Genomic DNA, 27,089 nt, shown 5'->3' on the forward strand with positions numbered 1-27,089 from the left:
TTTTAGAAATTATTTTCAAAAATTGGGAGCTTGCATTCCATTTCACAGTTCCAAGTTTGTGCATATGAACATTATACTGAAACTTTACATCACATAACAATGCTTTTGGTTACTTATGAAGCACAATTATACTGAAGGAGAAAGCAATAGTAATACTGGTACTGAAACCCTTCATCACAAAGCATCTGGCTGCTACTAAAAAGTCTTTGTTAATAAAACACATACAAAATTAAAAAGTATTAAATTAAAAGCACCCTCATGTTCTGAAATTGAAGGATCACTTTACACAAAACCCCTTCAGTTTTAGCCCTTTCACTATTTATTTATATATTTATTTATTGTTCAACTCTTGCTACTGTTAAACATTTGCAATCTCCAGTCATGAAGGGGTTAGAAACATCTCCAACAATCCCTTTACTCCATTAACATTATAAATTTTATTCTTGCTATCTCCAGATCCTTTTATTCAGCTTAGGAGACCCAAAACTGGAAGGGTCAGATAATGCCTTCATCACCTCATTCTGTACAAAAGATCTTTACCACCCTGAATAAAATTGTCTGGAGGAAGAAAATAAAGAGTAAATGGACATTACTGCACTAATGGTGCAACTAGTGTAAATAAAACATAAACACCTGCTTCTTATAAGCTGAACAATGATATCACAAGGGTCATTATTCCTGTTGGTTCAACCCTTCAACTCAATTATATATTTTCTTAGTTTACTCTTTCTGCCACCAGATGATTTTGGTAAACTTATGAGAGGTATTTCAAAGGTATTCTGGCTGCCTGCATATGATTTCATTAAGCTTAGGAGAGAGTTTTTTGAATTTATGACATCTTGTGGTCGTCTGAGTAAAATAACTTGGGAAGGCAAATGTATTAAAGATGTAAATATCTCTAGCTATGGCTACAGAAGTGGCAAAAGCTAGAAACTATCTCAAACTTTTCTATTAAATATGCCAACAACTAAAAAATGTCTTGTGACTGCAACATGTCAACAACTAAAATGTCTCCTGTGGGCTGCAACATGCTAACAAATAAAACGTCCTGTGGGTTGCAACATGCTAACAAATGAAGTTCTGTGAGCTACACCTGACACAGCTAACATATGTAGACAAAAACTTTCAATATCCCATTAACTTTATCTTGTAAAGTCAAATGGCTGATTTTTTTTTTTTTTTTTTTTTCCCCCTGTACAACCACTGTTATGTCTTTTTTGTACAGCCAAACAAGCGATTTCATAAACCACAGCTTCTTTTCTATACAAGCATCATAAACATCTTTACTAGTCATACAATCTATAGCATGTTGAGGCAGCTGGTAGGTCTCACTAAATCCACTTCACATAGGTTCAGAGGTATGGGAAGGGCCAGTGGAATGAAGGAATGGCTAGGGTAAACACTACTGTATTGTACTTCATGTTGTTCCATTGTTGAACTATTGATGAACAACGGTACCTGTAGTATTTACTTGCAAGTTACTCTTACTGCACCAAACAAAGAACCAAAGTCTGAAATTTGAGCTTATAACCACTCAACCACTGGCCACAGGCATATGGTTTCACATGAAGTAGACGTTATATGAAAAGCACCCCTACAGTATCTGTCCTTCTGCAGTTATGAGTTTTTCAAGGACAAATTTTAAGACATGAGTAAAAGTTGGTTATGCACAAGGAACAAAGATTAACAATGACCTCCATCAGTCCACCAACATACTGCTGTTTTCCTTCCCTCTGCCTGTGGTCTCAGATGCCAGAGCTCCATCCAAAAGTTGACGCTTACAATGACGGCCAGCTTCACCTGCATCACCGTTTTCCTGTAAATTGAAACTGGGTAATCCAAGTAACATGGATAATAAGTTTTACAGTGAAATTCCCCAAAGATGCAAGATTCTGTTTCTTGAACTTGGAAGATGTAAGTTGCTACAGTCAACTCGCACATACTACGGGTTTGTTTGTCACAGTTTTCTAATTTACAGTACTTTTCCAGCCAAATCACGATCATCTCGTACATCGCAGTAACCAATCTGATAGCCGCAGTCACTGTCTCAAGTAACTCACTTCCAAGGAATTTTCCAGGCTGCGGCAGGAAGGCAATCGTATTCAAGCATGACAAGTCAATCACAGTGCTTCCCAGACAGTCAGTCATAGCACTTCCCAGCAACGCCTAACGGCAAGTGGGCACACTGGTCCATCTTGTTGTCCCTGCTACTACCACACTCACCTCGAGCTGCAAGGCCATACTGTGCCTAATGCCATGGAACCCCTCCCCCATTCACTTAAGCACTGTCGTCAATCAGAGTCAGGTAAGAACCTTACAATATTGTTCACTGCCAGTAATTAGAAGCATTAAATACTGTTTTGAAAGGGTGTTAGTGTTTGCTGGTGACTAGTAGGGTGTAGGTATGGTGCTAGTAGGCAACTTTATCGAGATGTTACTCATAAGTAATTTTCCCCTTAAGTTTATGTTATGTATAATTGTAGGAATGTCTGTCACAGTAGGTATTAAGACTAAAATAACTGGTGATTACCTGAGTGGACTGTATTTTGCTGGTACAGATTTAAATTCCGTTGCTACTGTAATCTTGACACTTGCATCTTTAAATGAAAGCTGTGAGGTGCATTCCATATACTGTGTATATATATATATATATATATATAAAATTGTGGTAAGTGGGGGCACCCACCATCCACTCACTCTATGTAGTGCTGCTCTCAGGTAACTGCCCTTTCCTCGCTTCCTTTTCATCTTCATTCTGTCTACGGGTGACTCTACACTAAGTGACAAGCCAAATGGTTTCCTGTACACCAGGAAACCATTTACTATGCTGGGTGGTAACCATATAACCAAATTATGGCACCTCATGGTTTAGTAAGTAATTAAGGTGCTATATATCCAATGCGTGGATACCTGCCTAAGGCAGTGTGTGTGTGTGTGTGTGTGTGTAATTCACTGAGTCAGTCATAATCACTTGATGGTCGTGATTGTCAGCTTTTACCTTCCCGGAAGGGAGCTGAGAGCTCATATAGTCCGATCTAAGGGCAAGGCTGTGACCTTCACACATGCACACACCCATCCCCTTGCTCAAGGGGGACAGTAACCACCCACTTCATCAGTGAAACTTTTCGCAACCTGAGCGAGGCACGAACTCCCGTCCACCAGTTGGCAAGCGAGAACGTTACCACTGCACCAGCGAGCGGTGTGTGTGTGTGTGTGTGTGTGTGTGTGTGTGTGTGTCCAAAATCTTGGATGAGTTCGAAAATGGGCACTTGGGGTCAAGGTCACCAAAATGGCTGTCAATGGTCTAGTTTTTATCGCCCACCTTTGGCACCATTATATCTCATGAACAGCTTGAGCTATCAACATGAAACCTTCAGGGTATCAAGATAGGGCCTAATTCTTGGACTTGGCCAACGGCATAGTCTCACAGGCAATTAGCATTCGGCTCCCAAATGCTTTTCTTTCACTGCTCATGTAATGCCACTCAGGGATGAATGAAGCTGGTCACTCTCATCTTAAATGTCAAGATCAACTTGCATAGCCCCGGGCTCTTACATTCCTCATGGGCATCACTGGATCAGATGATGGATGGATGAATTTTTTCCCTAATGAATAATAGAAAACTGAATTTCCATTGGTTGCAGTTACTACCCTATTAGCAAATAATCCACTGATCCAATCTTTAGTGTCCTATTGGGAGTATGGGAATGCAGGGCTAGTTTAACTCCAGATATTTTATGTGAAACATCAAATGAAACAAGGCTGAAAGATGAACTCCAAAGATGACATGCTTATAACTCCAACTTATGACTCATTTTTGAACTGCATTATACTTAAACATTGTGATTTCTGGTGGGAATAATAGTCAAAATGATGATGGTGCAATGAACCCATTAAGCTATTTCCTGTAAGATAGGTGACAGTTTACAAGTTCTTATAACAGCTTTAGAAACACACACCCATACGAATCATACTTGTGTGCTCCACATTTCAAGTTACCTGATACGCTGAATAGACAATTCCTGCCTGCTGCACTGAACTCTGCAGTCATTTATTCATAATCTACACACACACACACTCACACATTTTCATTAATTAAATTTCCTATGCAGCATTAGCTACTAATACCTTATGTCAGACAAGAATTTCACTACCTCAGATTCCCCTACCTATTTAGATATCAATGAGATTATGAGGTCATTATAAAACTTTCTACAGTCAGTGATACCAAATATATCAAAAACCCTTATTCTATGGGGGGGGGGAAGCCATAGTTTATATGCACTATCATGAAAATGTACTTGAACTTCCCATACCATAGAAACTAGAACAGGAGGAAATGAGATGGAGTTGGGGGTGTTGAAATTGCCTCTAGTGGTTTGAAAAGCACATCAACCTTTTTGATGTACAGTACTTTTAGTTCACAGTATGCTGAGGTAAAATTTCCAACTAAAGTGTTATTGTTATCTAAAAACTGATTTCCCACTATCCCTCAATTTACAATATCAACTGTAAGGATAATGTTAGATATGAGGACACTGTGTATGTGTAAAATCCCATTTAGTGGCCCAAGGTTATGCTACCATAGTCCTAATCATCTATCATCATCATCATCATCGACACCATCATCCGGACCTCCTTTCCCACCCTAGGGCAGGGTGAGGAGTAGGCACATCCAGAATTTACCATTATTTACATGAAGGAGTCTCATAAGTGTTTGATCTACTGTGCATAAGGGAAGCCCTTCAACTGACGAGTTAAACATCTCTAACTTACTTCTTTGCCCCTGAGAGCATAATCTCTCCTCAGTTATTGCCCTCTTGGTGAGTCCTCAGCAAGGGCTGGTCACTGTGTCACAACAATCTCCACGCTGCTTGTTCTCACATGTTTTTCTTCTTCCTTCAGTCAGTTCCTTTAATTTCGTTCCCTGTCACCAAGGTACAGCTTTCCTTTCATTTGAACCACATATGGCCTTCCTCTTCCAGTGTTATTCCTACTACAGTTCTACATGAACATCATTCTGACTTTCTGTATTATCTATAAAAACACACACACACACACACACATGTATACACCATTAAAGCTCCCAGAATCATGGCTCCACCTCACAGACCTACCAATCTCACATATTTTTTTTTGTTGGCACACCATACACACATCCACTAGATAGTATCAACCCATGGACTATCCAGTTCATCCGGCAAACTCAATATCCTGTCAATTCTCTCCCGTCATCGACTTGCATACCTTGCTTTCTCATACAAGAAGTGGAAGTAATGTTTCAGTTCTACTGTATATGTACAACTGGATATTAATTCAATACATAGCTACAACAGGACTACAGTTTCCCAAAAGTTGTGGGTTGGCAACATGTTAGCACTGACCTGGACAGCCTTAAGTGGGGAGGTGTTTACTGGTCGTTTCTGGGGCGTGGCCACTTGGTAACATTTGCGACATGTGGCAATATACTTTTCACTACCACCTATGACCTCAACCTGAAAGAAAACATTAAATTACTACTGTTACCCAATCTTATACTTGCTTGGTACTGTGCTTTCTTTTACACATCAACCCTCATGCTCTGTGTAATATGAAACCAAATTATAATGAAAAATTAACAACTTGAAACCGCCAACTTCGTATTTATTTTATTTTGCTATCTCCAGATGATTTTACTTAGCTTAGGAGAGATTTCTTGAAGTACACAGGTTAAATACAGCCTTCACTACAAAGGTGTTCTCTGTAGCTGAACAAGTTAAAATACAAAAATACATCATCACAGACAGGGAGTTAAGAATGAACTAAACACCATTCACCCATCGTTATTAGCTCGGAACAGATCTATACACCATCACTGCCATCAAGTCAACCTCACATTACCACCTTCTGAGATGTCTAGACCACCATACTCAAAACATAAAAGGATAAGAGACCAACTTATGCTCCAAGCACCATATGATCAAAAACCCTGCAACCTCCAGGAGTTTCAAATCCAAATGAGCAAAGCAAGGCTATCATGAAAACTACAGCCTTCTAACCACTTTATCTGTACAGTACTAGACAGGGATTCCTTCATTTCGTGGCACTGACATAAGACAGTGCTCTGTCTCATAGTTATTCAAGTGTCCCTCAACTTCCTCTTATCCAGCAAAAGCAAGGATGGTGGGCTGCAGGAAAAGGGCAACTTCAGCCCGAAATCCACTGATTTCACATTCGGATGAGCATTGGGCCACACAAACAAGCACTAAATCAATGATTCCCAACCTTTTCATTATTGCTCAAGCAGTTTTCCTCTACCAAGCAGATTAGGCTACTTGCTTCTAAGCAACCTATAGTAGCCTATATTGACACACACACACACACACATACACAAAACACCAAGAGTATTCATATACTGTATGTGTTTATAGTAATATTAAAGATAAATTACACATCTGACTACCAGCCTCCCCCTCCCCTCAACTCTGGGCATAGGCTTTACAGACTGCTCCTAAGGCCCAGTAGTCTTCCTACATACCATACATCTCTACATGTCACGAAAGAGTTGGCTTACCCACAAACTTACATAAGCCTAATGAATTAAGTCGACAGTGTTCAAGGTCTCAATCAATCAATCAATCAATCATTTCCTGTGGCACCCTCGGGGATGCATAGGGCCTTGATGAACTCACACCACCACATCCTATCTTGTGCTAACTCCTCAAGATCTCCCCAACACTCATCTCCAGCTTCCCGTCTCATTGTCCTCACCCACGTCTCTTTTGGCCTTCCTCTACCTCTCCTACCAAGTGCCACCCACCCTGGTGTACCTCGTACTATTCCCTGTCTCCTATACACATGTCCTAGCCAATTTTAATTGTATTTTTTGCATTGACAAAGGAATTAGATTGTAATTGAGGCAACCGTGAGATTCTTAGCACCCCCTGCCCATTTAAGGGCTGCACGGGACTGGGGGCCATTATTGTTCTTTCAGAGTCCATCAAGGTTTCTTTGGCTAACTTCCTGAACACCTCGCCATTGTGTTGCAGTCGCAGTAGGCAGCTAACTTGCCTGATTGCCCACACCCGAAAGACCCAGCTATGCTGTAGCCAGTCACGTGCCGGCATGCTTCCCAGCCATTTCACTCTTAAGGAGTTCCTCTGCCTGAGAAAGCAACCACCCCCCTGCTCCCGAGGGCTTTTGATCTGTGTAGGTAGAGGGCGATCACTCCCTCACTAGCCATATACAGTGTATATACAGTGTATAGGCTACACTCACTCAAGGTCTCAAGAAAAGTATTTAGCAGTATTAGCAGTTGTGGCCTTTGATTCATCTCAATGTGAACCTGGTAGCCTGCAGTCTGATGCTACCTGTCTGCAGCCCATCCTCCTCCTACCCAGGAACATGGAGTGGGTTGAGGATAATCATAACTACTGAATGACAAAGTTGCCTGTTTGTATCAGTGTCACCAAGAGAAGGCATCCCTCTCCACCACCTGAAAAATAATGTATTTGATTGAAGTACTCAAAATGTGTGTATCAATTTCCGATGAAGCAAATGGATACAGGCAAAAACAAAGCTCTTTGTCACAGTTGCTATTCAGACTTCCAGACATTTACATTATGATTTCATGATGTAAAAAAACATGCTACACACAACTACCAACTGTTATTAACATCACATTTACCATTTCCTTGTACTAGTTCAAAACATGTGTTCAGTTTCTTTTGCTACTATATGAAGTGTCTTATTCTATGATACTCACTATACCCAAACATTTCCATCATTAACCAAGTACAATGACTGTGGTGATCATACATACTGGGTCTCACTTTGCACCAAATCTGGCTGGTTGTTATGCAACAAGAGTGCCATGGCACACCAGTTGGAAACCAGCACATGGTACCACCTAGACATCAACAATACCAATGAAACCTATATGCAAGTTACTTAACATTATAAATAAAAATCTCTAAGGCATTCAACTCACAGCTTCATTAATTTGGCATCCTCCAAATATAAGTTCTTGCTGTCAAACTACACAAATTTTTAGAGTCTTCCAATCATGGTTTTGACATTTTTATCCATCCATCCATCCATCATCCAATCCTGTGTCCCCCCATGAGAAGTATAGGAACCTTGGGCTAGGCAAGATGGTCCTAACATTTGAGGTGAGAGTGACCAGCCTCATTCATCTCTGAGTGGCATTACATGAGCAATAGTTGCATCTACAATAAACAAATGACAATAACTTCCACTACAGTAATGACCTTAGGTATTTCTCATTTATTCAACAAAACTTACAGCCCATTAGAGGAAAAAAATAAAACAACAGCCTAAAAACCATGTGTAACAAAACTGATGTGGGCTTGGTATAACACCACAAATCACCAATTTATGCAATCTCATCTTCATGTAGAGTATTCCGAACATCCACACAAATTAATCAATAGTAGATTGCAGTTTTATTTGCAATATTTACTAATTTCTACAGAAACTGTGCAGTATCTACATACAGCAAATACACAGAGGGTTATACTGTTCTGGTTCTGGTAAATCTTTCATAAAATCTTATTCATATACTTCCATCTCAAATGGAAGACCCACGTAAGGTAGGATCCCTCTGTAACTGTATTTTGGCAATGCTCTTTACTCATTGATGTGAACTGCCATGTTAGTGCCACTTTTAATCTTAATACTGTATTACCAGATTCATACATGTGTCACTGCAAGACCCTGAAGGGGAATAAAACTATGTTATAAAATGGAATATAGTATTAAAATCAAAGTGAAATATATATATATATATATATATATATATATATATATATATATATATATACCGGTATATATTTTTTTTAATGCATGGATACTACCAAGCATCATTTTCCCCATACTTCCATTTACACAATAAGCTGGGGAGAATCCAGAAGCAGGAGCGGGATAGCATAAAAGTATAAACATTCAAGTCTTTGATAACATAAACTTCCCAAGGAAACAAAACAAATGTTATTTAAGCATACAAGAACTTTGATAGGGTTTCTGTAGCCTGAACAATTAACTACTGTGCTTCAGTAATGTCCATCATATTTCTGGGTGCACCAATAACAGAGAACTGGGTTACTCAAGACAGTTTCTGAAGTCCTTGACTGCTAGGATTTCTCTCAGCAGAACAAATATTCTTGGGTTAGTCACATTAAAACTGTATTACCCAAGCACACTAAAAAGGTTTATACTTACAGCTGTCTCAGTTGAGGTGCGCTTGGTGTAAGCAGCATCTTCATAGCACACCATACACACAGCTGTCAGCTTAACCACAGACTCTGCCAGAGGGACCAGCTCTAGAATACTGCCGAACCCCCGACGCTGGTAGGTGCCGTCAAGTGCTGCCACTATCACCACCTTTCCACGATTGGCCATATACTCAGCAAATTCCACTGTGTCCGGGAACTGTGTGAGAGAGAACACTAAGTGATGGTTGTGATAATTAACCCCTAAAAAGCGGCCATGGACAGCCAACCTCCCCCCCCCGGGTGGCGGGGTTGGATCGCGGTCTGAGTACCTGTAGGAAAATATTAGCCAAAAATCAGAGATTAACCCTAGAACATTATACTTGGTATGGCAGATAGTATTTACAATCAGCTTTCTCCAGAGACAGGTGTTGAGCCTTCGTGGACTACCCAAGGACTTGTGGAGACTTGCAAATTTGGGTAACAAAATCTTCACTTTCACACCTCCAGCAACCCGGTTTCCCCTCTACCACAGCCTCATTCTGTCACAGTAAACTTTATACTAAAACGTACAGGTAGTTTGGAATCCATATTTGTACAATAAGCACTGAAAATAAGTCTAAAATCAACGAAGCGCATGGCCGACATGCAGTGCGGCGGCGGTCTTCATGTCACTCAACAAACATTTCCATTTTCACAGCTAAAAACACGTATACTACGTTATTTTCAATCATAGTACTTCCCAAAAGACCACCACGGCACGCTTTTATTCTGCCATACGCCCGTCACTTTATTCTCGTTCCTGTCGGCCGCTCGCACTGACTCGGAAGAGCTAGAACTTGCCAAATTGTCACTTTGAAAGCCTGCGGTAAACTGACGCTAAACAGGGGAAAACCGTGCGAAAAAAAGCTAGTGTGACAACTGGGGAAACAAGCATTTCCTATTAGCATAAACTGCTTGTGAGAGGAGAGCGCAGATTTACAGTTCTGAGCAGTCAGCGCGCTGCCATATATCACAGCCAGGCTGGCCGGGCCGTGGGGGGAATGCGATACTTGGCAACAACGGAGGTCAGTAGTACAAAGGTCAAGTATGCTAATTGTAGCTAAAGGGTGGCGGTACTGATAGACAATACCAGCTGGAACATCCTTGCCCGCATTTATTCAAAATTAACTCAAATCGCAAACGTGACGATCCGCCGTTATGTCCTTTTTGGCGATCATCGCAAAAGCGACGCTCTGCGTTTAAAGGGTTAAAATGGTTGTGGTGGTAGGAAGGAAGAATGGAATGAGACAGGCAGACATCAGAAACCCTGTGAAGAAGAGGCATAGTGTAAACTATCAAAGTTCATGGTCAGGCTCCTATTACAGTGCACTGTCATACAATGAGTTTATGGGCGGAAGAAACCCTCGCATTCTACGATTTAGCACTGTGTGAACCAGAGAACTTGTAGGAAAAATTGTATGTGGTGGACAGCCCACCCAGGGCTTGGTCTTCAGGTCCCCTTCCAGCCTACTCTTCCCTGCTAATACTTTGCCTAATAGTACTTCTAGTTGAACCAACAAAACAACAAACAGAACACCATGTACCTATATCTAAGTGACTTCTGGGCTTGTTAAGAAGGAAGGGGGTGGTTATCTGAGACTTGAGGCATCTACTCTTACCACGCGGGGCAGGGCTCCCTGTTGTCACTTTCACTGTCACTGCTGAGGTCTTTTGGAGGTGCCATAAAGCCCTCAAAGTCGACAGTTAAGACCATGATGAACAGGTGGGTACTGCTACAGTGCTAAAACGGGTCACAGGATGCAAGGTACAACATGTATTCTTGCGGCAATATGGAGGAGAAGTGTCTGTTTACCCAGGAGAGTCGGCAGATGGCATGCAGATTGCTGGCCAGCTGCCCGTCTTTTGAATCTGGCTCGTTGCCAGCCACCTGCTTTCGTGTGACTGACCCGCACTGTTCAGCCCAATACTCGTAGTAGTGGCGGGAAGTCCATTTTTGCCTTGGAATCATACAACTGATTTGCATGTTGGGAAGTTCGATTAACAGATTTTGCATTCAATAAAAATGAGCATTTTCTGGGCTGACCTCGCACTGTATGTGATCTGCACCGTGCGAGTTTGCATTGTGTGGGGGTGCACTGTACTACTGTAGACAATAACAGTACAATACAGCAGTTAGCTGAGAGAGAGAGAGAGAGAGAGAGAGAGAGAGAGAGAGAGAGAGACCCTTCCTTTAATGAACCTCAACAGACTGGACAACTATCAGATTTAACATACTGTACTCAACAAAAGCCACCGAACTTCCACTAACTATAATGAACAATGTCCATTAGATGGACTGCACTATGTGTTTCCTACCCATTTTACTCTAATCTGGCCTGAAACTACCCTCTCTCCATTGTACATCAGTCCTGTATGAGACAACCCTAGGATGTATTCAATATGGACGGTGGGTGTTAGCGCCGAAGTGGTGACATGTGGAGATGTAGGAGGACTACTGGGCCCCAAGGAAGACTAATGGGACTTGAGAATAGGCCCTAAAGCCTTTGCCCAGAGTCGGCCCCATTGGGGGGGGGGGAGTGACTGCTGAGTAATACTGTACAAGTCATAAAGAAACGCTATGGCAATACTGTGAAATAAGCTGCAAAATGGCAAAATTATAAGCCAAGTTAGTGTAAAATGAGATTAGTTTTCATTTTTAGTACAAAAACATGCTGTTGTACTCACTGATGTTCAAACGTGTGCTTGAAATCCCACCTTGGGGGGAAAGACCATCAATTATAATGGAATACCAGTCAGTGAGGCTAGGGGACTGACAAGAGATCAAGCTGGCTGGGTGAATAATGTGAGAAGTGCATGATCAGGGATTTGGCACCCCTTTTTAACGTGACAACATCCGGACTGACTCGATCAGATATGTTTATGTGAAGCTACAGAATGCTGAGAATGTTTTTTGTGTATCTGATAGAGCCAGGATTCCAGGGGCTTGAATGGTGAGCAAATGGAAGCATGGCCCATTGGACTGGGCAAATTTGGGCTGTCTGGACATTGCTACTCCTCACCCTGCCCTAAGGTGGGAAAGCAAGTCTGGATGATGATGATGACCAGCTTTATCAGATCAGGCATCCCTCCAATTAGACTGTTATGGTGAGGGTCTACTGTGCTTCAGTAATGTCCATCACTTTCCTCCTGGACGCATCATAACAAAGAGAGAATTATTTACAGAGAAATATGAAGTGCTGTTCTATGCTTAAGAATATTAGCCAGCAGTGGAAAGTATGAAGTAGCAAAGGTGAAATATCAAGTAAACTTTTCTCTTACTGGACAATAAATAATCCTAACCATTTTGACATCCTCTATAAACACAATAAAATACAAACATCCAATCCTGTCTCACCCCTTCTAAGGCCACAATGCTAGGTTACCACTGGTTAGTACATTTAAGGGTAGTCAACTAGCCAACTTTCCTAAATGGTAATAAATAAATGAAAAAACTTACAGTCACCACTTAGTGATCGAACCTATGTAAGACTGTCCTTTCTATGTGGGTGTTTAACTACTAGACTAGCACGCAATAATATACACTTACTCCGTAAATTCATGAACAGCACAACAACAGCACTTACAAACTGTCCCTCATCAATGCCAATAACACTGTACTGGGCTGCCTTGTCTCGTAAGTCATTGAGCACTGTTGCCATCACTGCTGGTAGCACTTGTTTGTCATGGGTTGCAATACCACAGTCATCATACCTATGGACATGGGGATTTTCTTAGTTATGAAGCAATCCACTTTTTGATCACATATTACTGGCTATATATACTCATATATCTCATAAACATCACGATATACAGTAAACCTTTGATATACAGAACTCTCTTTTAATGTGTTTTGGTTTTAATTACCACCCTGAGCTGGCTGAACATTATGTTCATTTACCAAATTATTGTTCGGTAAAAGAATGGATGCGGGGGAAACGCTGACCAGTGTGGCATCCCTACACACACATATGCACTCCTCCACATCCCGCAGAACATCGTATCAGTCTCTGGGTGTCCAGCATCGTGAAAGGAGCCATAAACAGAGCATTTACGGAGAAAACAAATATTTAGCCCTAGCTGTATATTATTGTGTAAGACTGTACTACCAAATGACACTCTATACTTAATGATCTTTGTTCATTAAAGTCAGGATGCCTGGGAAATTACTGAACAGCATGGTGTTTTACTTTAACGTCAAGGGTCTGGTCCAATTAGTTAGTTAAATCAAAGGTGTACTGTGTACATTTTTTACTATTAGCATACAGGATAGTACAAGAGATCCTTTTGCAAACAGACAGTATCACTGTTTACTCTGCACTCAAAAAGTGGCATGTACGAGAATGCACAGTGGTCATCGGACAGCTGACTGAAATGGATTACAGTAAATAATTATGCCCATAAATTTTCCTTCGTGATTTCTATACGAAAGTTTGGAACAATGCCTATAAACTGTTCTGAGTGTGTCAAGGAGCTGCAACTGTCCTTAGTAATTTTGTTGAGTGATTTATAAAACAATGGTTCTTAAAGGTGGCAGTCATGTGAGCTTCACATCAAGGTTTGCAAAAAATTATCTATGTAAAATGCAAGTTCACCATTATGTACGGTACTGTATATCAAGCAGGTTCACCATTACATACATCACACACCAAAATACAGTACAAGACATATGGTGGTTCAGGTGCAAAGACAGGATGACTACGAGAATATAGTCATTTTTCACATACCACAGCTCCAACACTATACATCAAAGCATAACATTACTTAAACTGAATAATAAAGAAGAGTTGGAATGTGCATGAGGAATAATTATATGGAATGGCAAGTGCGAGTGGTGATGGTTAGTGATACAAAAGCTTGAATAAATTTTTGTCATGACCACCCTGGATAATCTCTGGGATACAGTTGGTGTCTGGCAATAAGACAGGACAATAAGAAACAATGGAACTGAATAGCTGACCTGGTGTCCTTGGCATATTTCACCACCAAACACTTGTGGCGGGAGATCTGGTACCTCTTCAGTCTCCTCATCAGCTCTGTTGTCTTGCCAGAAAACATGGGACCAAAGATCACCTGCAAACCAAACAGGTCTGTAATCTTTACTGAAAGTGCGTTATGCAGTATACTGTACAATATAAAATCTGACCAGTGCTACAGAGTACCTGCATACCAAAAACAGAACACTTAAATATGTAATTGACTGACATCACAGTACAGATGTGCCATCACTTGCAAAACAGTCTATGCTATAATCAATGGTACTGTACAGTAAAGCCTCGATATAACGGACTTCAACAGACCGGACTTCACTTTTATCGGAACTGAGGAGCTATCTATCTATTCCCAGAAGCCTCAATCCCGTTTGGGGTGGCCATAAACAAATTGCCTCCAAGTCGCCCTGTCCCCCACCATTTCATTGCCCTGCTCCCAACTCACACCCCCCTCTCTCATATACCTCTCCACCACATCCCTCCATCTCATCCTCGGCCTCTCCCTCCCTCTTCCCCCCTCCACCTCACTCACATACACTCTCTTTGTCAGTCTTTCACCCTCCATCCTCTCCACATGGCCAAACCACCTCAGTGTGTTCCTCATACCGCTTCCTATCACATCCACATCCACACCACGACGCTCCTTTATATCCTCATTCGTCAGCCCGTCTCTCCATGTGACTCCACAGGCTCCTCTTAAATAACTCATTTCCACTGCTCTCACTCTTGACTTGTGTCCAGAATTCACTTTTATCGGAACTGAGGAGCTACTGGACTAAATTCTTACACTGTATATCTGAAAAAGTCCAGTTCAACTGGAAGCAGTCTGGAATGCCTGACCACTTCAGCTATGTTCACCACAATAAGGTAAATAAAAGACAGGTTTATCAGTGTACAGTACAGTATTATTATACTGTATATATTATATCATTTGATTATTGTAGTGAATGTATAATATAGTACAATACTGCACAGATGGTGAAAAGTTTAAAATCAGTTGGTGTGATCTGGACTAATGTCTCATATATCGGAAGAAGTCTGGGTTAACAGGGGGAAGTCCAGATGTCGCTTTTATCGGAATTTCGCTTTTTTCGGAATGGCTTGGGCCCAAATCAGTCTGTTATTGTGAGGTTTTACTGTATTCCACTTATGTACAACATTCATTGGGCAAAGAACTACACAACTATATACATTAACATGTAAATCAAGGAAAAGCATCACTGCCACAGATGAACACAATGTAACCTACAGCTTTCATTTCACATCCTCCCAGTCATGGCTGTACTGTACTTACCTGTACATGGGTGTTCAGCATTCACAGCTAACTGGTGGTGAAGTTAGCTGGACTGGTGCTAGTTTGTGCTGGTTTTGCCAAAGATAATCTGAACCAAATGCCAGTGTCCACGATTCTCAGCCTCCTGAGCAGGTGTGTTGTCCGACAAGTTAGTGAGGTCCCGGGTTGCCCCTTTCGCTAACAGGAGCTTCACACCCTCTGTGAAGCCTTTGAAGCAGCAGTGATGAAGTGCAGTATTGCCCGTGTTGTCCCGGACATCCACTTGTGCTCCGTGAGCTAACAATGCCACCATTGCATCAAGATGGCCGGTCTGTGCAGCTAAATGGAGTGGAGTGAGGCGAGATGAATTAGTTTGTAGGTTCGGCTCTGCGCCTTGGTGTAACAAAACCCTCACTAAGTGACTATGGAGGTGAGCTGTGGCCATATGCAATGCTGTGTAACCCTCTCCATTACTGGCATTGATGGGTGTCTTATATAAAATCTCAGATGCTCCCTGGTTGGTTTGGATATAACACTTTGAACACTGGCAGAGAGGATGGCACAAGTGTGTAGGGGCTGATTCACTTTCTTCCTCACTTGTAGCTTCCTCTATCCCAAGGTAAAAACAGGCTAGTTTGACATCACCAACTTTGACAGCTTTCAGCATCTTATCTATGCTTTTCATCTGAGACACATCTTGTCTAAATTTTATATTTTTTCGTTTTATAAAACTTTCAGTGCCATCTTCAAAATCCATGGATTTTCTCTGAAAATCAACTGAGGTACGAGTTGAAGCCATGCCAACTCTTATAAATCCTTGACTAATTTCTTCATCTTTTTTCAGCTTTGCATCTAAAATCATTCTTGATATGTGATGATTGTGTGCACAGTCAAAGGCAGTCAGTTTTCTGTTATTATACACCTTGAGATTCAGACCTAAATTTGAAATTCTATCAAGTAAAAGTTCCACAATAGCAGAGTACCCCCACCTGCTAGCTAGATGGAGGGGAGTGTCGAGTACATTATTCTGAGCATTAATGGAAATTTTGCAACCAACAGATTCAGCATAGAATAGTAATGCTTTCACACATGACAGGTGACCGTTCAGAGAACTTAGATGCAATGGTGTGTTCATATCCCCATCCACTTTGTCCATATCTGTCCCTGCATGAAGTAGCAATAATAAGGCATTCTGATGTCCACGCTGGGCAGCATAGTGAAGTGGTGTGGCACCTCGAAAATCTGTGGCATTTATATCTGACCCAAGCCCAATTAACAAATCCACTACTGCTGGCCGTCCAAATATACACGCCACATGAAGGCCAGTGTATCCTCTCTCTTCCCTTGTAAAAACTGTTGGAAGCTCATTCATTTTAGGCTTCAACACAAGCTTTTCACAGCGATCACATGAGCACAGTGGGTGACACAGTTGAGCATCGGCTTCCGTCAACACTTGCTCTCTCTCTGTCTTGCTCTTAAAAGGTTTGTATTTGCCATCCAGGATGTCCTGCACATCTTCTGCTCGACCCATGCGGATGCACTCAAAGAATCTGGCCACTGGATCCACTCCTGAAAAACTGAGAGACTCCTCCATGCTTTTTAGTACTGGGGTTGTGGTGTGCCCTGGCTGTAGAACACTATCAGCTTCAGGTGATGCAGAGCCAAAAAGAGAGCCTGAAAAGATATGTTCTAGGGCAGCCTCGAGGGATGATATATAAAAACTCTGTTCCCCACTGTCATTCCCAGCTGCAGAGAATCGAAAGAGCTTTAAGAAGGTTAAGTGAGCAAACCAGTTTGGTACACTGGCTTTCACAATAAGAAATATTAGTATAGGCAGAAGTTCATCAGAAGACAAGACACTGCCTTCCCGTGACACATGAACAACTGCTCTTCTAAGACAACCTAGTTTTCCAAGGGGTGTGCTATACCCCTGAATATTAAATAGCTCAAACTTAGCTTTAGTCAGGTTAGTTGCAAGCTGAGGATCAATATCAAGGTCTCTCACTTGAAGATCAGACAAGTTCTTAATCACTCTGTTCAACCGAGCATCTTCCTCAGCCTTACAAGCAGCTATACATTTCACCAGCTTTTTGTACACCCCATGCAGGAGGTAGGTTTCAACAGCCACCTTCACAGCCTCAAGGAGATACTGGTCCCTCTTGGTCTTCTCCCCCAGCCGTGCGTCTGACAGAACCACTTGTACGGCTTCTGAAAACAACTGACTACCAAGATCCCTCAAACTCTGTAAGCTTTCCTCCTCAAGCCGAGCATTTACAGTCAAGAAATGTTTAATGACAGTATCTAGTTGTTTTAAGACTTTTTCACCCCCTGCCTCAGTCCACAAGAGGTCGATGCAGTCACGGACTGAATTCAGGGTTACCAGTTCAATTGATCCCTGGGAGGATGCAGCATGGGAGGCATACAGTGGGTCCTCCAGACATAACACTTTGTACTTTCTTTGGTCATCATCATAAAATGTCTCATCAAAGAGGATGTGCACCGAAAGTGGATTGGCTACGTGATTTTCTAGCACCAACACATTGCCACTCAGCACTACATTTTTCTCTGTCAGTGTACGGAAATGTGTCTCAGGCAATTCCTCTGATGGTATCAAAATATGCCCTAGAATATCGTCCTGAGCAAGGGCATACTTGGGTAATGCTCCCGCCCTTGGCACGCATATAATCCAACCTCCTACTATGGCCCGTTCGAATACCTCATCGTAGTCCTTCACCAGCGCCTGAAAGAAACTGTTCTCAGTCAGGTCTTCGTCGTACCTCTCCATCCTCAACCACACTTGGGGTCTAGTATGTGTCACGAGGGACAGAAACAGGTAGAAAGGTGATACTCAAGAAAGGCAATATGAAACTCCCGTTGTCCCGTGACCTCCTCCCTACACCACAATCACTGAATATCCGGTACAATCTCATACCATGTATTTTCGTATTTCTTCAGTAACAAACGCAGAAAATCTTAAAACCTTCATCATATTGCTGACAAGTTAAGATCTGTATAATTAAACTCGCAACTGTTACTCTTAAATACAAATGAATTATTAGTACTTGGTCCTAGACCAGCCATTTCACTAGCCTGTAAACAAACACCTCTCCACGCACTCACTTTCGTTCATTTGCTTGAATTATCGTCCTTGCAATAAATTCTACATCCCAAGTTTTAAAACTGAAGTTACAAAAAATAGTTACCTAAATAAACATAACGGCTACAATATCTGCATGAACACATGAACATACTGGAACCGATTTGGCATCGAAATGAATATATACTGAACAAAGCTTTCAGTATTGTATCGTTCACTCCCAATGAAAACTGGGAACACTTTAATATTTTTCCATGTAGCAAATAGTTATGTCGCCAGTCTAGGCTATAGTTTTTTTTTTTTTTGGTGGGTGGGTGGGGGGGGGGGAGCGAGCGAGAAGCGATAGCTTAACTTGTATAAGCCTGTGAAGCGGTGCAGTGCAACAACAGCTGCACGGTACGTCTTACTTTTGAGCCTGGTAGACGAAGTCGATGGTCATTATTTTTTTAAGAAATGTATGTGTGTAAGTGTGTTTGTGTCAAAACCCAAATCTCAGATAGTACTGAATGTAGAGGGAAAATATATTACTAAAAGCTTTGAGTCACAACTTGAGTTCACGTCATTCAACCAGCATTGGGAGTGATCCGAGATGTATACATAGAGCTTTCATTTAACAGTATTATTACAGGCTACCTGGCTCAGATGCCGGGTTGTAGGCCTAATGTTTATTAGCCTTTTTTACCCCTGCACAGTTGTAAACGGGAGTTTTATTCGCCCCTGTGTAGAGTACAACTCTCATGTGTGGGGAGGCTGCTCACATACATTTCTCAACAGAGGAGTCAAATGCTTTTCGTCTCTAACTCTCCTCTTACCAGTTCCCTTCAGCCTGTCTCTTCGCCACACTGTTGCATCTTTATCTCTTTTCTATCGCTACTTCAATGGTCACTGTTCCTCTGAAATGTCTGCTTGCATCTCTCCACCACTATGGCGGGCGCGTTGCGCCAGTCTAGCAACAAACTCATCCCTTTTCTGTCCAGTTTTCTAATGCAAGTTAACCGTTACTCCCAGTCCTTCATGTTACAGTATGCAACAGGCCAACTCTGGAACTGTCTTCTTTTGTCTGTATTTCCAGCTGCCTATGACCTCCAGTGTTTCAAACGCAGTGTGTCCAGGCATATGGAAATGAACAGACTATGAATTTGGGTCTTATCTTTTTTTTTTTTTTTTTTTTTTCTTGGAGGGAACAATCTTGCGGGCGTCTAGCCTTTGGTTCCTTCTTCCTCGCATAAAAAAAAAAAAGTTCGTTGAGGTTCTAATATGCTCGCCAGATCGGACATGCCTACAACCTACATTCGCTAGTGTTTGTTCACGCTAGTTCACCAAACAACACCCTTTTGTGATGTAACTTAATTATACACGACCGTCTTGGTGAGGGCTTTGTGGTAAACCGTATACAAATATGAGTACAAAAAAACATGTGTCAACAATGATACCATGCTGTACCATATATTAACAACAGCATGGGCTAATGATAATAATGCTATTTTCCCTTCGCTGCATTACATACATCCTTAAAATTAAGACCATAAATTTTATCGGTTTGCCGCCAAGTCAAAACAATGACAATAGCACCTACCAAACAACACTTTCCTGCTATTTACATACCAAATGACATTAGAAAAACACAATGTACTGAAATTCTGCGAGATGCATCCTTTACTGCTACTGCATAATTACCAGTATATGAAAACTAGTGAGGTGTTCCTTCCAGCGGGGTTAACAAGTCTAAACCGGCATTGACAGGAGGGCACGGAGTTCAGGAAAGGACCAAATACCATTAACCTATTCAATACGATGGCGTATTTCAGTTTGTTCTTGCTCCCTTCAGACGATTTTATTCAATTTTGGGAGACCTCATATTATGAATGGGTAAACGAAATGCTACATCTATAACCCCTCTAGTGAAATTTCCGAAGCTGAATAAAACTAGCTATGTGTGAAGCCAAAACCTGTCAAACCAACATGTATATATGTACAGTATAAAGCCTAAACATATCCAGTTCATTGTTCAGCCACAAACTGCAATGCTCGTACAATAACAAAGAGTTAAGTTTCAAGCAATCGCTAATCCGGTTGCCTTACCTGTATCTGTCCTTTGCAACCACATAAGCAAGGCAGAGAGGCACTTAGACTATCCATGGCAGACAATAATACCTCAAGGTACAGAAGCGATCACAGGAGTAACAAACCCTGTCTCCCACGTACTTGTTTTAATACTAATACCGTCCGGTGAAAAGATGGCAACACCATGCCCATGCTACACACCTCCAGGAACTGCAACTGGCGGATTTTTATTACCCGATAATACTAAACCCAGCTTTTGAATTTGTCCCGTTAACAGAAAAGGCAGGAGATATACTACGCTTTCCGCAACCATATAATTCTCCCAACCGCTGACAGAAAGATTATTTGGCACGCCAGTATGAAATTGGCGGGAAAAGTACACAATAACCTCCAAACCTCAAAATCGGTACATCTTTATTTAGACTCCGAGTGATGAAGATAATGCACAATACGATATGAACGAATTTAGTAAATTTATCTGAAACTGGAGAAACAATTTGATGCCTGGTTACGTAAGGGCAGTGGGATCTGAATGGGAAGGATGTGGTGAGGGAAAGAATGCGTGGCCGGGAGGGAGGGCCTGAGAAGAGAGGGTGAGGGTTAGGGTGTGAGTACGTGAGTATTAATCAGGAGGGGTGGCCTGTGGGTGCATGCGGATTGCAGCGAGGAGAGTGACTAGGGAAAGGATGGGTGGGCAGGAAGGGGAAAGAGTCAGTGGATGGATGTAAGGAAAGGGTGGCTGGGGAGAGTGAGTTCATGAGTGTAGGTGGGGACGACCTGATTTACTCACCTGGAGATACCTGGGACAGTTCAGATTAATGAGAAAGGATGAATGAGGGTGCAGGTGGTGGGGAGAGGAGGAGTAATTAGGAATACTGTAGTGTACGTTAGCAGGGATGCGAGTGGAGGCGGTGTGTTGTCATTAAATACTTTTATTACACGGCTTGTAAACACATAAGCAACGTAATAGTACATTATACTGTACTTTCCACTCATAGCTTATCGCCATAAACTCCTATTTTCGATAAAGCCGGTGTCCATATAAGCGGGGTTTAGGGTAAAATCGACTTCCATTATCAAATAAAATCAGTTCCACCTACAGGAAGTCTGAACACAACATACATCTATGTATATGGTGACTTTAATGTTCATTTTTATCATGGAAAGTAATCAAACCGTTTACATTAATATTCCAAATTCAAATGTATCAAAGTACGGCAATCGCTGGTACCTTGTGTTCAAAATTTTTCTAACCCAAATTCTTACCTGTATCTGTCCTTTAGTGCCATTAACTGGAGGTAAAGATGAGGTAAGGCTGCTCATGTTGACACCACAATTCATCCACAAAATACGCACAAAAAACAACCCCACCAACAGCTCAATGCGTCTGTCAACACAACACCTCCTTTCCGTTCCGTTGATAAACTGGCACATGGCAAGTTCCAACTTGAGGGTTGAGCATCCAAGCGCCTTTATTTATTTATTTGTTTATTTAAACTCAACCGCTAACAACTTTGTATCTTCAAGATTAATAAATATCAGATGATTCCCCCATGTCCTTGATTTTATCATTTGCAGTTTGGTATGAATCGCAAAACATTATTTAAGCATTTGTCTGTACCTTTTACAACAATAAAATTTCAATTCAATTAAATATTTTTTCCAATACATTTTGAATTTGAAGTATTTATTTTAAGCTCAGTTATTTAATTTTAGATCAAAACTATTGCTGGGTATAAAAACAAAAGAAAGAAAAAGAAATAAAGAGCATGCAACAGAGAATGACAAGTTCCGCACTGTCGACTGATTAATTCAATTAATTGATCGATTGATAATATTTATTGTTGTGAAAGGTAAAGAGTGGTAGGTGGGGGCGCTCACCATCCACTCACTCTATGTAGTGCTCCTTTGGGTGCCTGCCCTTTCCTCTCTTCCATCCTTCCTCTTCTTTCTGAAATGCTCACTACGACGAAACACCACGAGAGGGATGTCGCGACACCCACCCCAGGGGGAGACCACGGAGAGGCACGTAGGGCTCGCGTAAGGCCCAGGCAGGACAGGCCTATATCCCTTACTACTTTGTGCCCTTCTTCCCCTCAACGAACCAGACGAGAACTACACAGTGCTGGTGCACTACTCTCCAGCTGACCAGCCCTTACCAGGTTCGGGGTGGGGCTGATATCTCAGTCCCAAACAGCATCCGAGTGACGGCCACTAGCCGCTCCATAGCTGCATCCCCCCCCCTCCTCCTCTGCAGAAACCAGTGACGGCCACTATAGCAGCACTAGGGGAGAGACGGCCACCGCCCGCCCTCCCTCTGCAGCTGCCTCTGGGAGTTGGACCTCGGTGACGGCCACAAGCCGCACCAGCAGCCAGGTGACGGCCACTAGTTGCACTTCATCTGCCGTCCCCTCCCGACACAGGACCTCGGTGATGGCCACTAGCCTCACCCGTGAGTGAATGATAGCCGCACCCAGCCCACAGTCCGCTCAGGGAAAGAGGCCCTGGTGATGGCCACATGGCGCACCAGCAGGCAGGTGACAGCCACTAGCCACATCTCCCCCTCAGTCCTACCAGGAAGTCGGGCCTCGGTGACGGCCACTAGCCCACCAACAGGAGAGAGACAGCCACTAGCTGCTCCACCCATGTTGCCCTCGGGACCTCAGTGACGGTCACTAGCTACATCAGGCAGGGAGCAAACACCACCCGCCCCTCCCCTGTGACTTCCCCTACGGAGGATGTCCCTTGCTTGGCCCACCCCTCCTGTGGCCGAGTGGGATGCCCCTCCCGTTCTCTCCACAGAGGCAGCCCCCAGGAGGTGCCACGCCTGGAGGACGTCTGGCAGGGCTCCATCGTGTCCCCGGGGATACAAGCAGCGCAGCCGGCGCCCAGGCAAGACCACCCACTGCCGGACTTCCAAAGGAGAGGAAGCCGCAGACCACCCTTGACGGCGGCCCGACCTGAGGGAGACAACAGTCCCTGGACTCCCCGAGGAGCCTCCAGGACCCCAGGGCGTGACCTCCCCAGCCCCATTGGACGACGACCTCCTCCCCAGAGTGGGCGCAGGCAAGTGCGCCTACTCTTACTATTCGGTCCCAGCCCCTAAGACCGAACTCCCCACTGAGGCCCCCCTAGAGAAGGGCCCCTCTCCACGCTGCCCAGCAGCCCATTTCAGACGACGCGGCCCCTGAGAGTAGTCCCGTGCCCCCTAGGAGAAGGCATGCCTGACGGGACCCCTCCCACACCTGGCCGACACCAACAGGCAGCCCAAGACCAGTAGCCCTGTCGGAGCCCTCCTGCCCAACCAGTGACTTTGAACCTGTATAGTGTATTGTGCCCGGATTGTATTCACATTGTAGGCCTATCCACTGGTGTACAAATATAATACACGTGTAAGGTTGGTTGACCAGAGTTTTTATGATCTGTTCCTCTCGTAGTGTATTCTAAGTCCGGTCTCGAAAGAGAACCCCGGTTATAGTGTTCTGAGGACTAGGAGTCGACCTAAAAACACCTAGCATAACCCTTTCCGTCATTCTTTCCTCTTTCTTCTACCTACGGGTGACTTTACACTCCCTCTTCTGTCTTTCCTTCATTCTTTCCTCTTCCTTCTGCCTATGAGTGACCCTACACTGAGTGACAGGCCAAATGGTTTCCTGTACACTAGGAAACCGTTTACTACGCTGGGTGGTAATCATATAGCCAAATCATGGCGCCTGGTGGTTTAGCGGGTAGGCTAATCAAGGTGCTCCAATCGGACTGAGCCTGTGTAGGTGTATATCCAAGGGATGGTTGAGGTTTACTGGTCACGTAATGCTACTCAGGGATGGGTGAAGCTCCGGCCACTCTCATCTTAGATGTCAGGACCAACTGTTCCTGCGCCCCTCATGGGGCGACACATAGGACTCGATGATAGATGGAAATGTACAGTACCTATACAACAAAAGGTAATGGATCTTGCAATACACCTCCTGCAGCAAATACAGTGATATGCAATCAGTGGTTAGAAAACTAAGAAAAGGTGATCTTAGCACTCTGTACCTTTTACAACAATAAGTATTTCAGTTAATTCATTTCAAACCTAACTACCCTAAGAGACAAGTTAACCCAGCTAGCCTAAGTGAGGGGTGCAACTCTCAGAAACTGCAATAATATCTTAATCAGTTTACCCTCACACTTTTAGGGGAATATATAAAAAAGTTTACCTCAGACGTCATGACTACGTCAGGAAGGACACTACGTCACACCTCCTGCTGGTACACGGGATAAACTCCAAGTGGAGGTTGCGGGTAATAAACTTCTCTCTTCAGTTTTTGACGTTTAAAACACCAGTTTCTTCCGAGATTGGAGATGGCGACTATGTACCGGATGCCCAAACTGGTGGAGACGCCGCAGGTGACTGAAGTACCGGGAACCATGTATAAAATGCCAGTGCTGAACAAGATGAGTGAGTTGGACTTGGCCTCGACCTACTACGACCAGACACGTGCAAGTACTCAGGTATTTTCGGAAATTTTATCGGTTTTTATGTCCTTACGTGTGAAATAACATTGAAATCGATGGTAGAAACAGAAGTTCAACAATATGTGACTCATGGATGCTCAGCATTTGGGTGCAGAAGTTTGGCCCTTGCAGCAGAAAATATTATTTTGCGATTATTTAACCACTTTGTGAATTACATTATTTGATTAGGCCTCTTGACAGATGCAGTTTTTAAGTCTCATCTATCTCTCTATTGCCAGACACCTCAATCTAATACTGTAATTTTAGAGATTTGGTGGTATGCGTAGTATATTATAGTACACTGACTTTCTCTTTACGGACCTCCCAAGACACAGAATGGGCCTGACGTGGCAGCCTTGGAAGCGAGGCAGGAGGCGGTGTTGGCTCGGTTGCGGCACCTTAAGGCACAGCTGGATAAGGTACAGGGCAACAAGATCACCACACCATCACCCTCGATCTCAGCCGCTCCTGTTCTTGGTGCACCAGCTCACTCATCACCCACAAGGGTAAGCACTTATGGATGCCCAGTCACTCCTTACTGTACCTCAGTGTAACCTCTTCAGTCAGTATTGCACTGGTATGTCTTACGTTATTCTTGATAATATTCATTCATTGCCTGACGCCATGTATCCCAAATGGGGTGGTCAAGGGCTTAGCGTTAATTGTTTTACAGGGAGGGGCACTAATCCTCCACCAACCCCACTTGACACGTAGGGATCTAGATAATTTTATTTTGCATAGGAGAGACTTTTTAACAAAGGGAGGTTAGGCTATAGTCTCACTGAGCCAATCACCACAGATCTACCCTTAGAGGCATAAAATCATAATGGAGTAACAAAAGTAAAGTATAAACTGTTATATTGAAGAGGTTGATTCTGACTGTAGCCTTCTAAGCCTTTCTTGATAAAGCCAAATGAAACTCACCCAAATCAAAATACTCATCTAATTTCACTTGACTCAATAATTCCAAACAAATGGTAATCAGCCTAGTTTTGTATCTAAACAGGTATCCAGCTTTCTGTAGGAAGTGGGTTAAGCAGAAGGACATGGTATTATCTACCCCTGCTTAACCATAACCCCAACCACATCACACCACTATTCTCCATATGTCCATTGACTTGGTCATTTCACTTGCATCTCTGTCTAGTTATTGCTGCATCACCCACCACATTGTCATCACTGGCACTCTCTCACTTTTCAGTTGCTCCATGTATTCACACCACAATGACTTGCAGTATTGGTAGCATTCATCTTTTAATTATATATTCATTCATCTGTCTCATCAAGTCTGTTACTCATAATTACACAAATGCAGTACATGCAATACAAGCCATTTCTTTTAGTTGTTACACTTTCAGTTATTGTATTGTATCATTTATAAAGGCTCCAACATGCTTGCATGTGTCGGTCTTGTTCTCCATGGTGCTTGATCTCTGGCAGCCTCCTCATTCAGTTCCTTATCCCTGAGGTTACGTTCTATTACCTTGTCCCAGGTCTTTATCAGTCTGCTTCTCGCAACCCAACCCCAGATGCTTGCACTTCTCACCCTTCATCTTCTCAACATCCCAAATCATTTCAGTCTACCCCTCCTCGTCACAACACCAGTCCAGCACATTCCAGTTGTATCCCTCCTCTCAACTCTTCAGTCATTATTGTATTTCCCCCAGGCCTTGCATTCAAGATGCTACACATCCATCTAGTCATTGTCATTTCTGTATGTTTGAGTCTACAGATATCTTCTCCTTTTTCTGGTTAGATTTCACTACCATACAGCATTACACTCCTAACACATGCCACATACAAGGATACCAGTACCATAGCATGGTGGGAGGGCCCTTTCAGTGTTAGGAGAGGCAACAGCTCCTTGAACTTGCTCCAACCACTCCTCGCCCTAGCCACAGAGCTACAGTACCGGT

The 27,089-nt window shown here is 42.8% G+C and overlaps 3 protein-coding genes across 4 annotated transcripts in view; 1 reads left to right on the forward strand and 2 right to left on the reverse strand.

Moving 5' to 3' along the window:
* Positions 1-222: 222 nt before the first annotated feature.
* LOC145410331 (thymidine kinase, cytosolic-like) lies at positions 223-22,014 on the reverse strand. 2 transcript variants are annotated; one of them, XM_080280465.1, is made up of 7 exons: positions 21,940-22,014; positions 14,209-14,321; positions 12,836-12,962; positions 9,220-9,429; positions 5,385-5,495; positions 1,695-1,816; positions 223-558 (listed from the first exon to the last, which is right to left on the reverse strand). In XM_080280465.1, exons 1-6 carry the CDS (start codon positions 22,012-22,014, stop codon positions 1,700-1,702), a joined length of 753 nt encoding a protein of 250 aa, XP_080136591.1. In that variant the 3' UTR covers positions 223-558; positions 1,695-1,699. The 2 variants fall into 2 exon arrangements, with proteins under 2 accessions (XP_080136591.1, XP_080136590.1); XM_080280464.1 differs by lacking the exon at positions 223-558 and having other exon boundaries at positions 1,495-1,816.
* LOC145410330 (ankyrin repeat domain-containing protein 27-like) lies at positions 15,592-18,297 on the reverse strand. The gene has a single exon (XM_080280463.1). It carries the CDS (start codon positions 18,295-18,297, stop codon positions 15,592-15,594), a length of 2,706 nt encoding a protein of 901 aa, XP_080136589.1.
* A 3,000-nt stretch (positions 22,015-25,014) lies between the features above and the next one.
* AIMP2 (aaRS-interacting multifunctional protein 2) overlaps positions 25,015-27,089 on the forward strand; it is a 31,721-nt gene continuing 29,646 nt past the window's right edge. Inside the window, exons 1-2 of the mRNA XM_080280490.1 lie at positions 25,015-25,170; positions 25,503-25,679. Coding sequence (XP_080136616.1) covers positions 25,021-25,170; positions 25,503-25,679 — 327 coding nt within the window. The 5' untranslated portion in view covers positions 25,015-25,020. The remainder of the gene's footprint in view (positions 25,171-25,502; positions 25,680-27,089) is intronic.

This window comes from Coenobita brevimanus, chromosome 85 (genome assembly GCF_032717465.1).
Source record: "Coenobita brevimanus isolate Jiangsu-jjx chromosome 85, ASM3271746v2, whole genome shotgun sequence".
Taxonomy (NCBI): domain Eukaryota; kingdom Metazoa; phylum Arthropoda; class Malacostraca; order Decapoda; family Coenobitidae; genus Coenobita; species Coenobita brevimanus.

Coding starts and splice junctions, on each gene's coding strand:
- LOC145410330 (XM_080280463.1), bottom strand. CDS start 18,297: ATGGAGAGGTACGACGAAGACCTGACTGAGAACAGTTTCTTTCAGGCG.
- LOC145410331 (XM_080280465.1), bottom strand. CDS start 22,014: ATGAATTGTGGTGTCAACATGAGCAGCCTTACCTCATCTTTACCTCCA. Junction 5,496..9,219: donor GCACCTCAACTGAGACAGCT/GTAAGTATAAAC, acceptor GTTTTCTTTCAG/GTTGAGGTCATAGGTGGTAG. Junction 1,817..5,384: donor CCCCACTTAAGGCTGTCCAG/GTCAGTGCTAAC, acceptor TTCAATTTACAG/GAAAACGGTGATGCAGGTGA.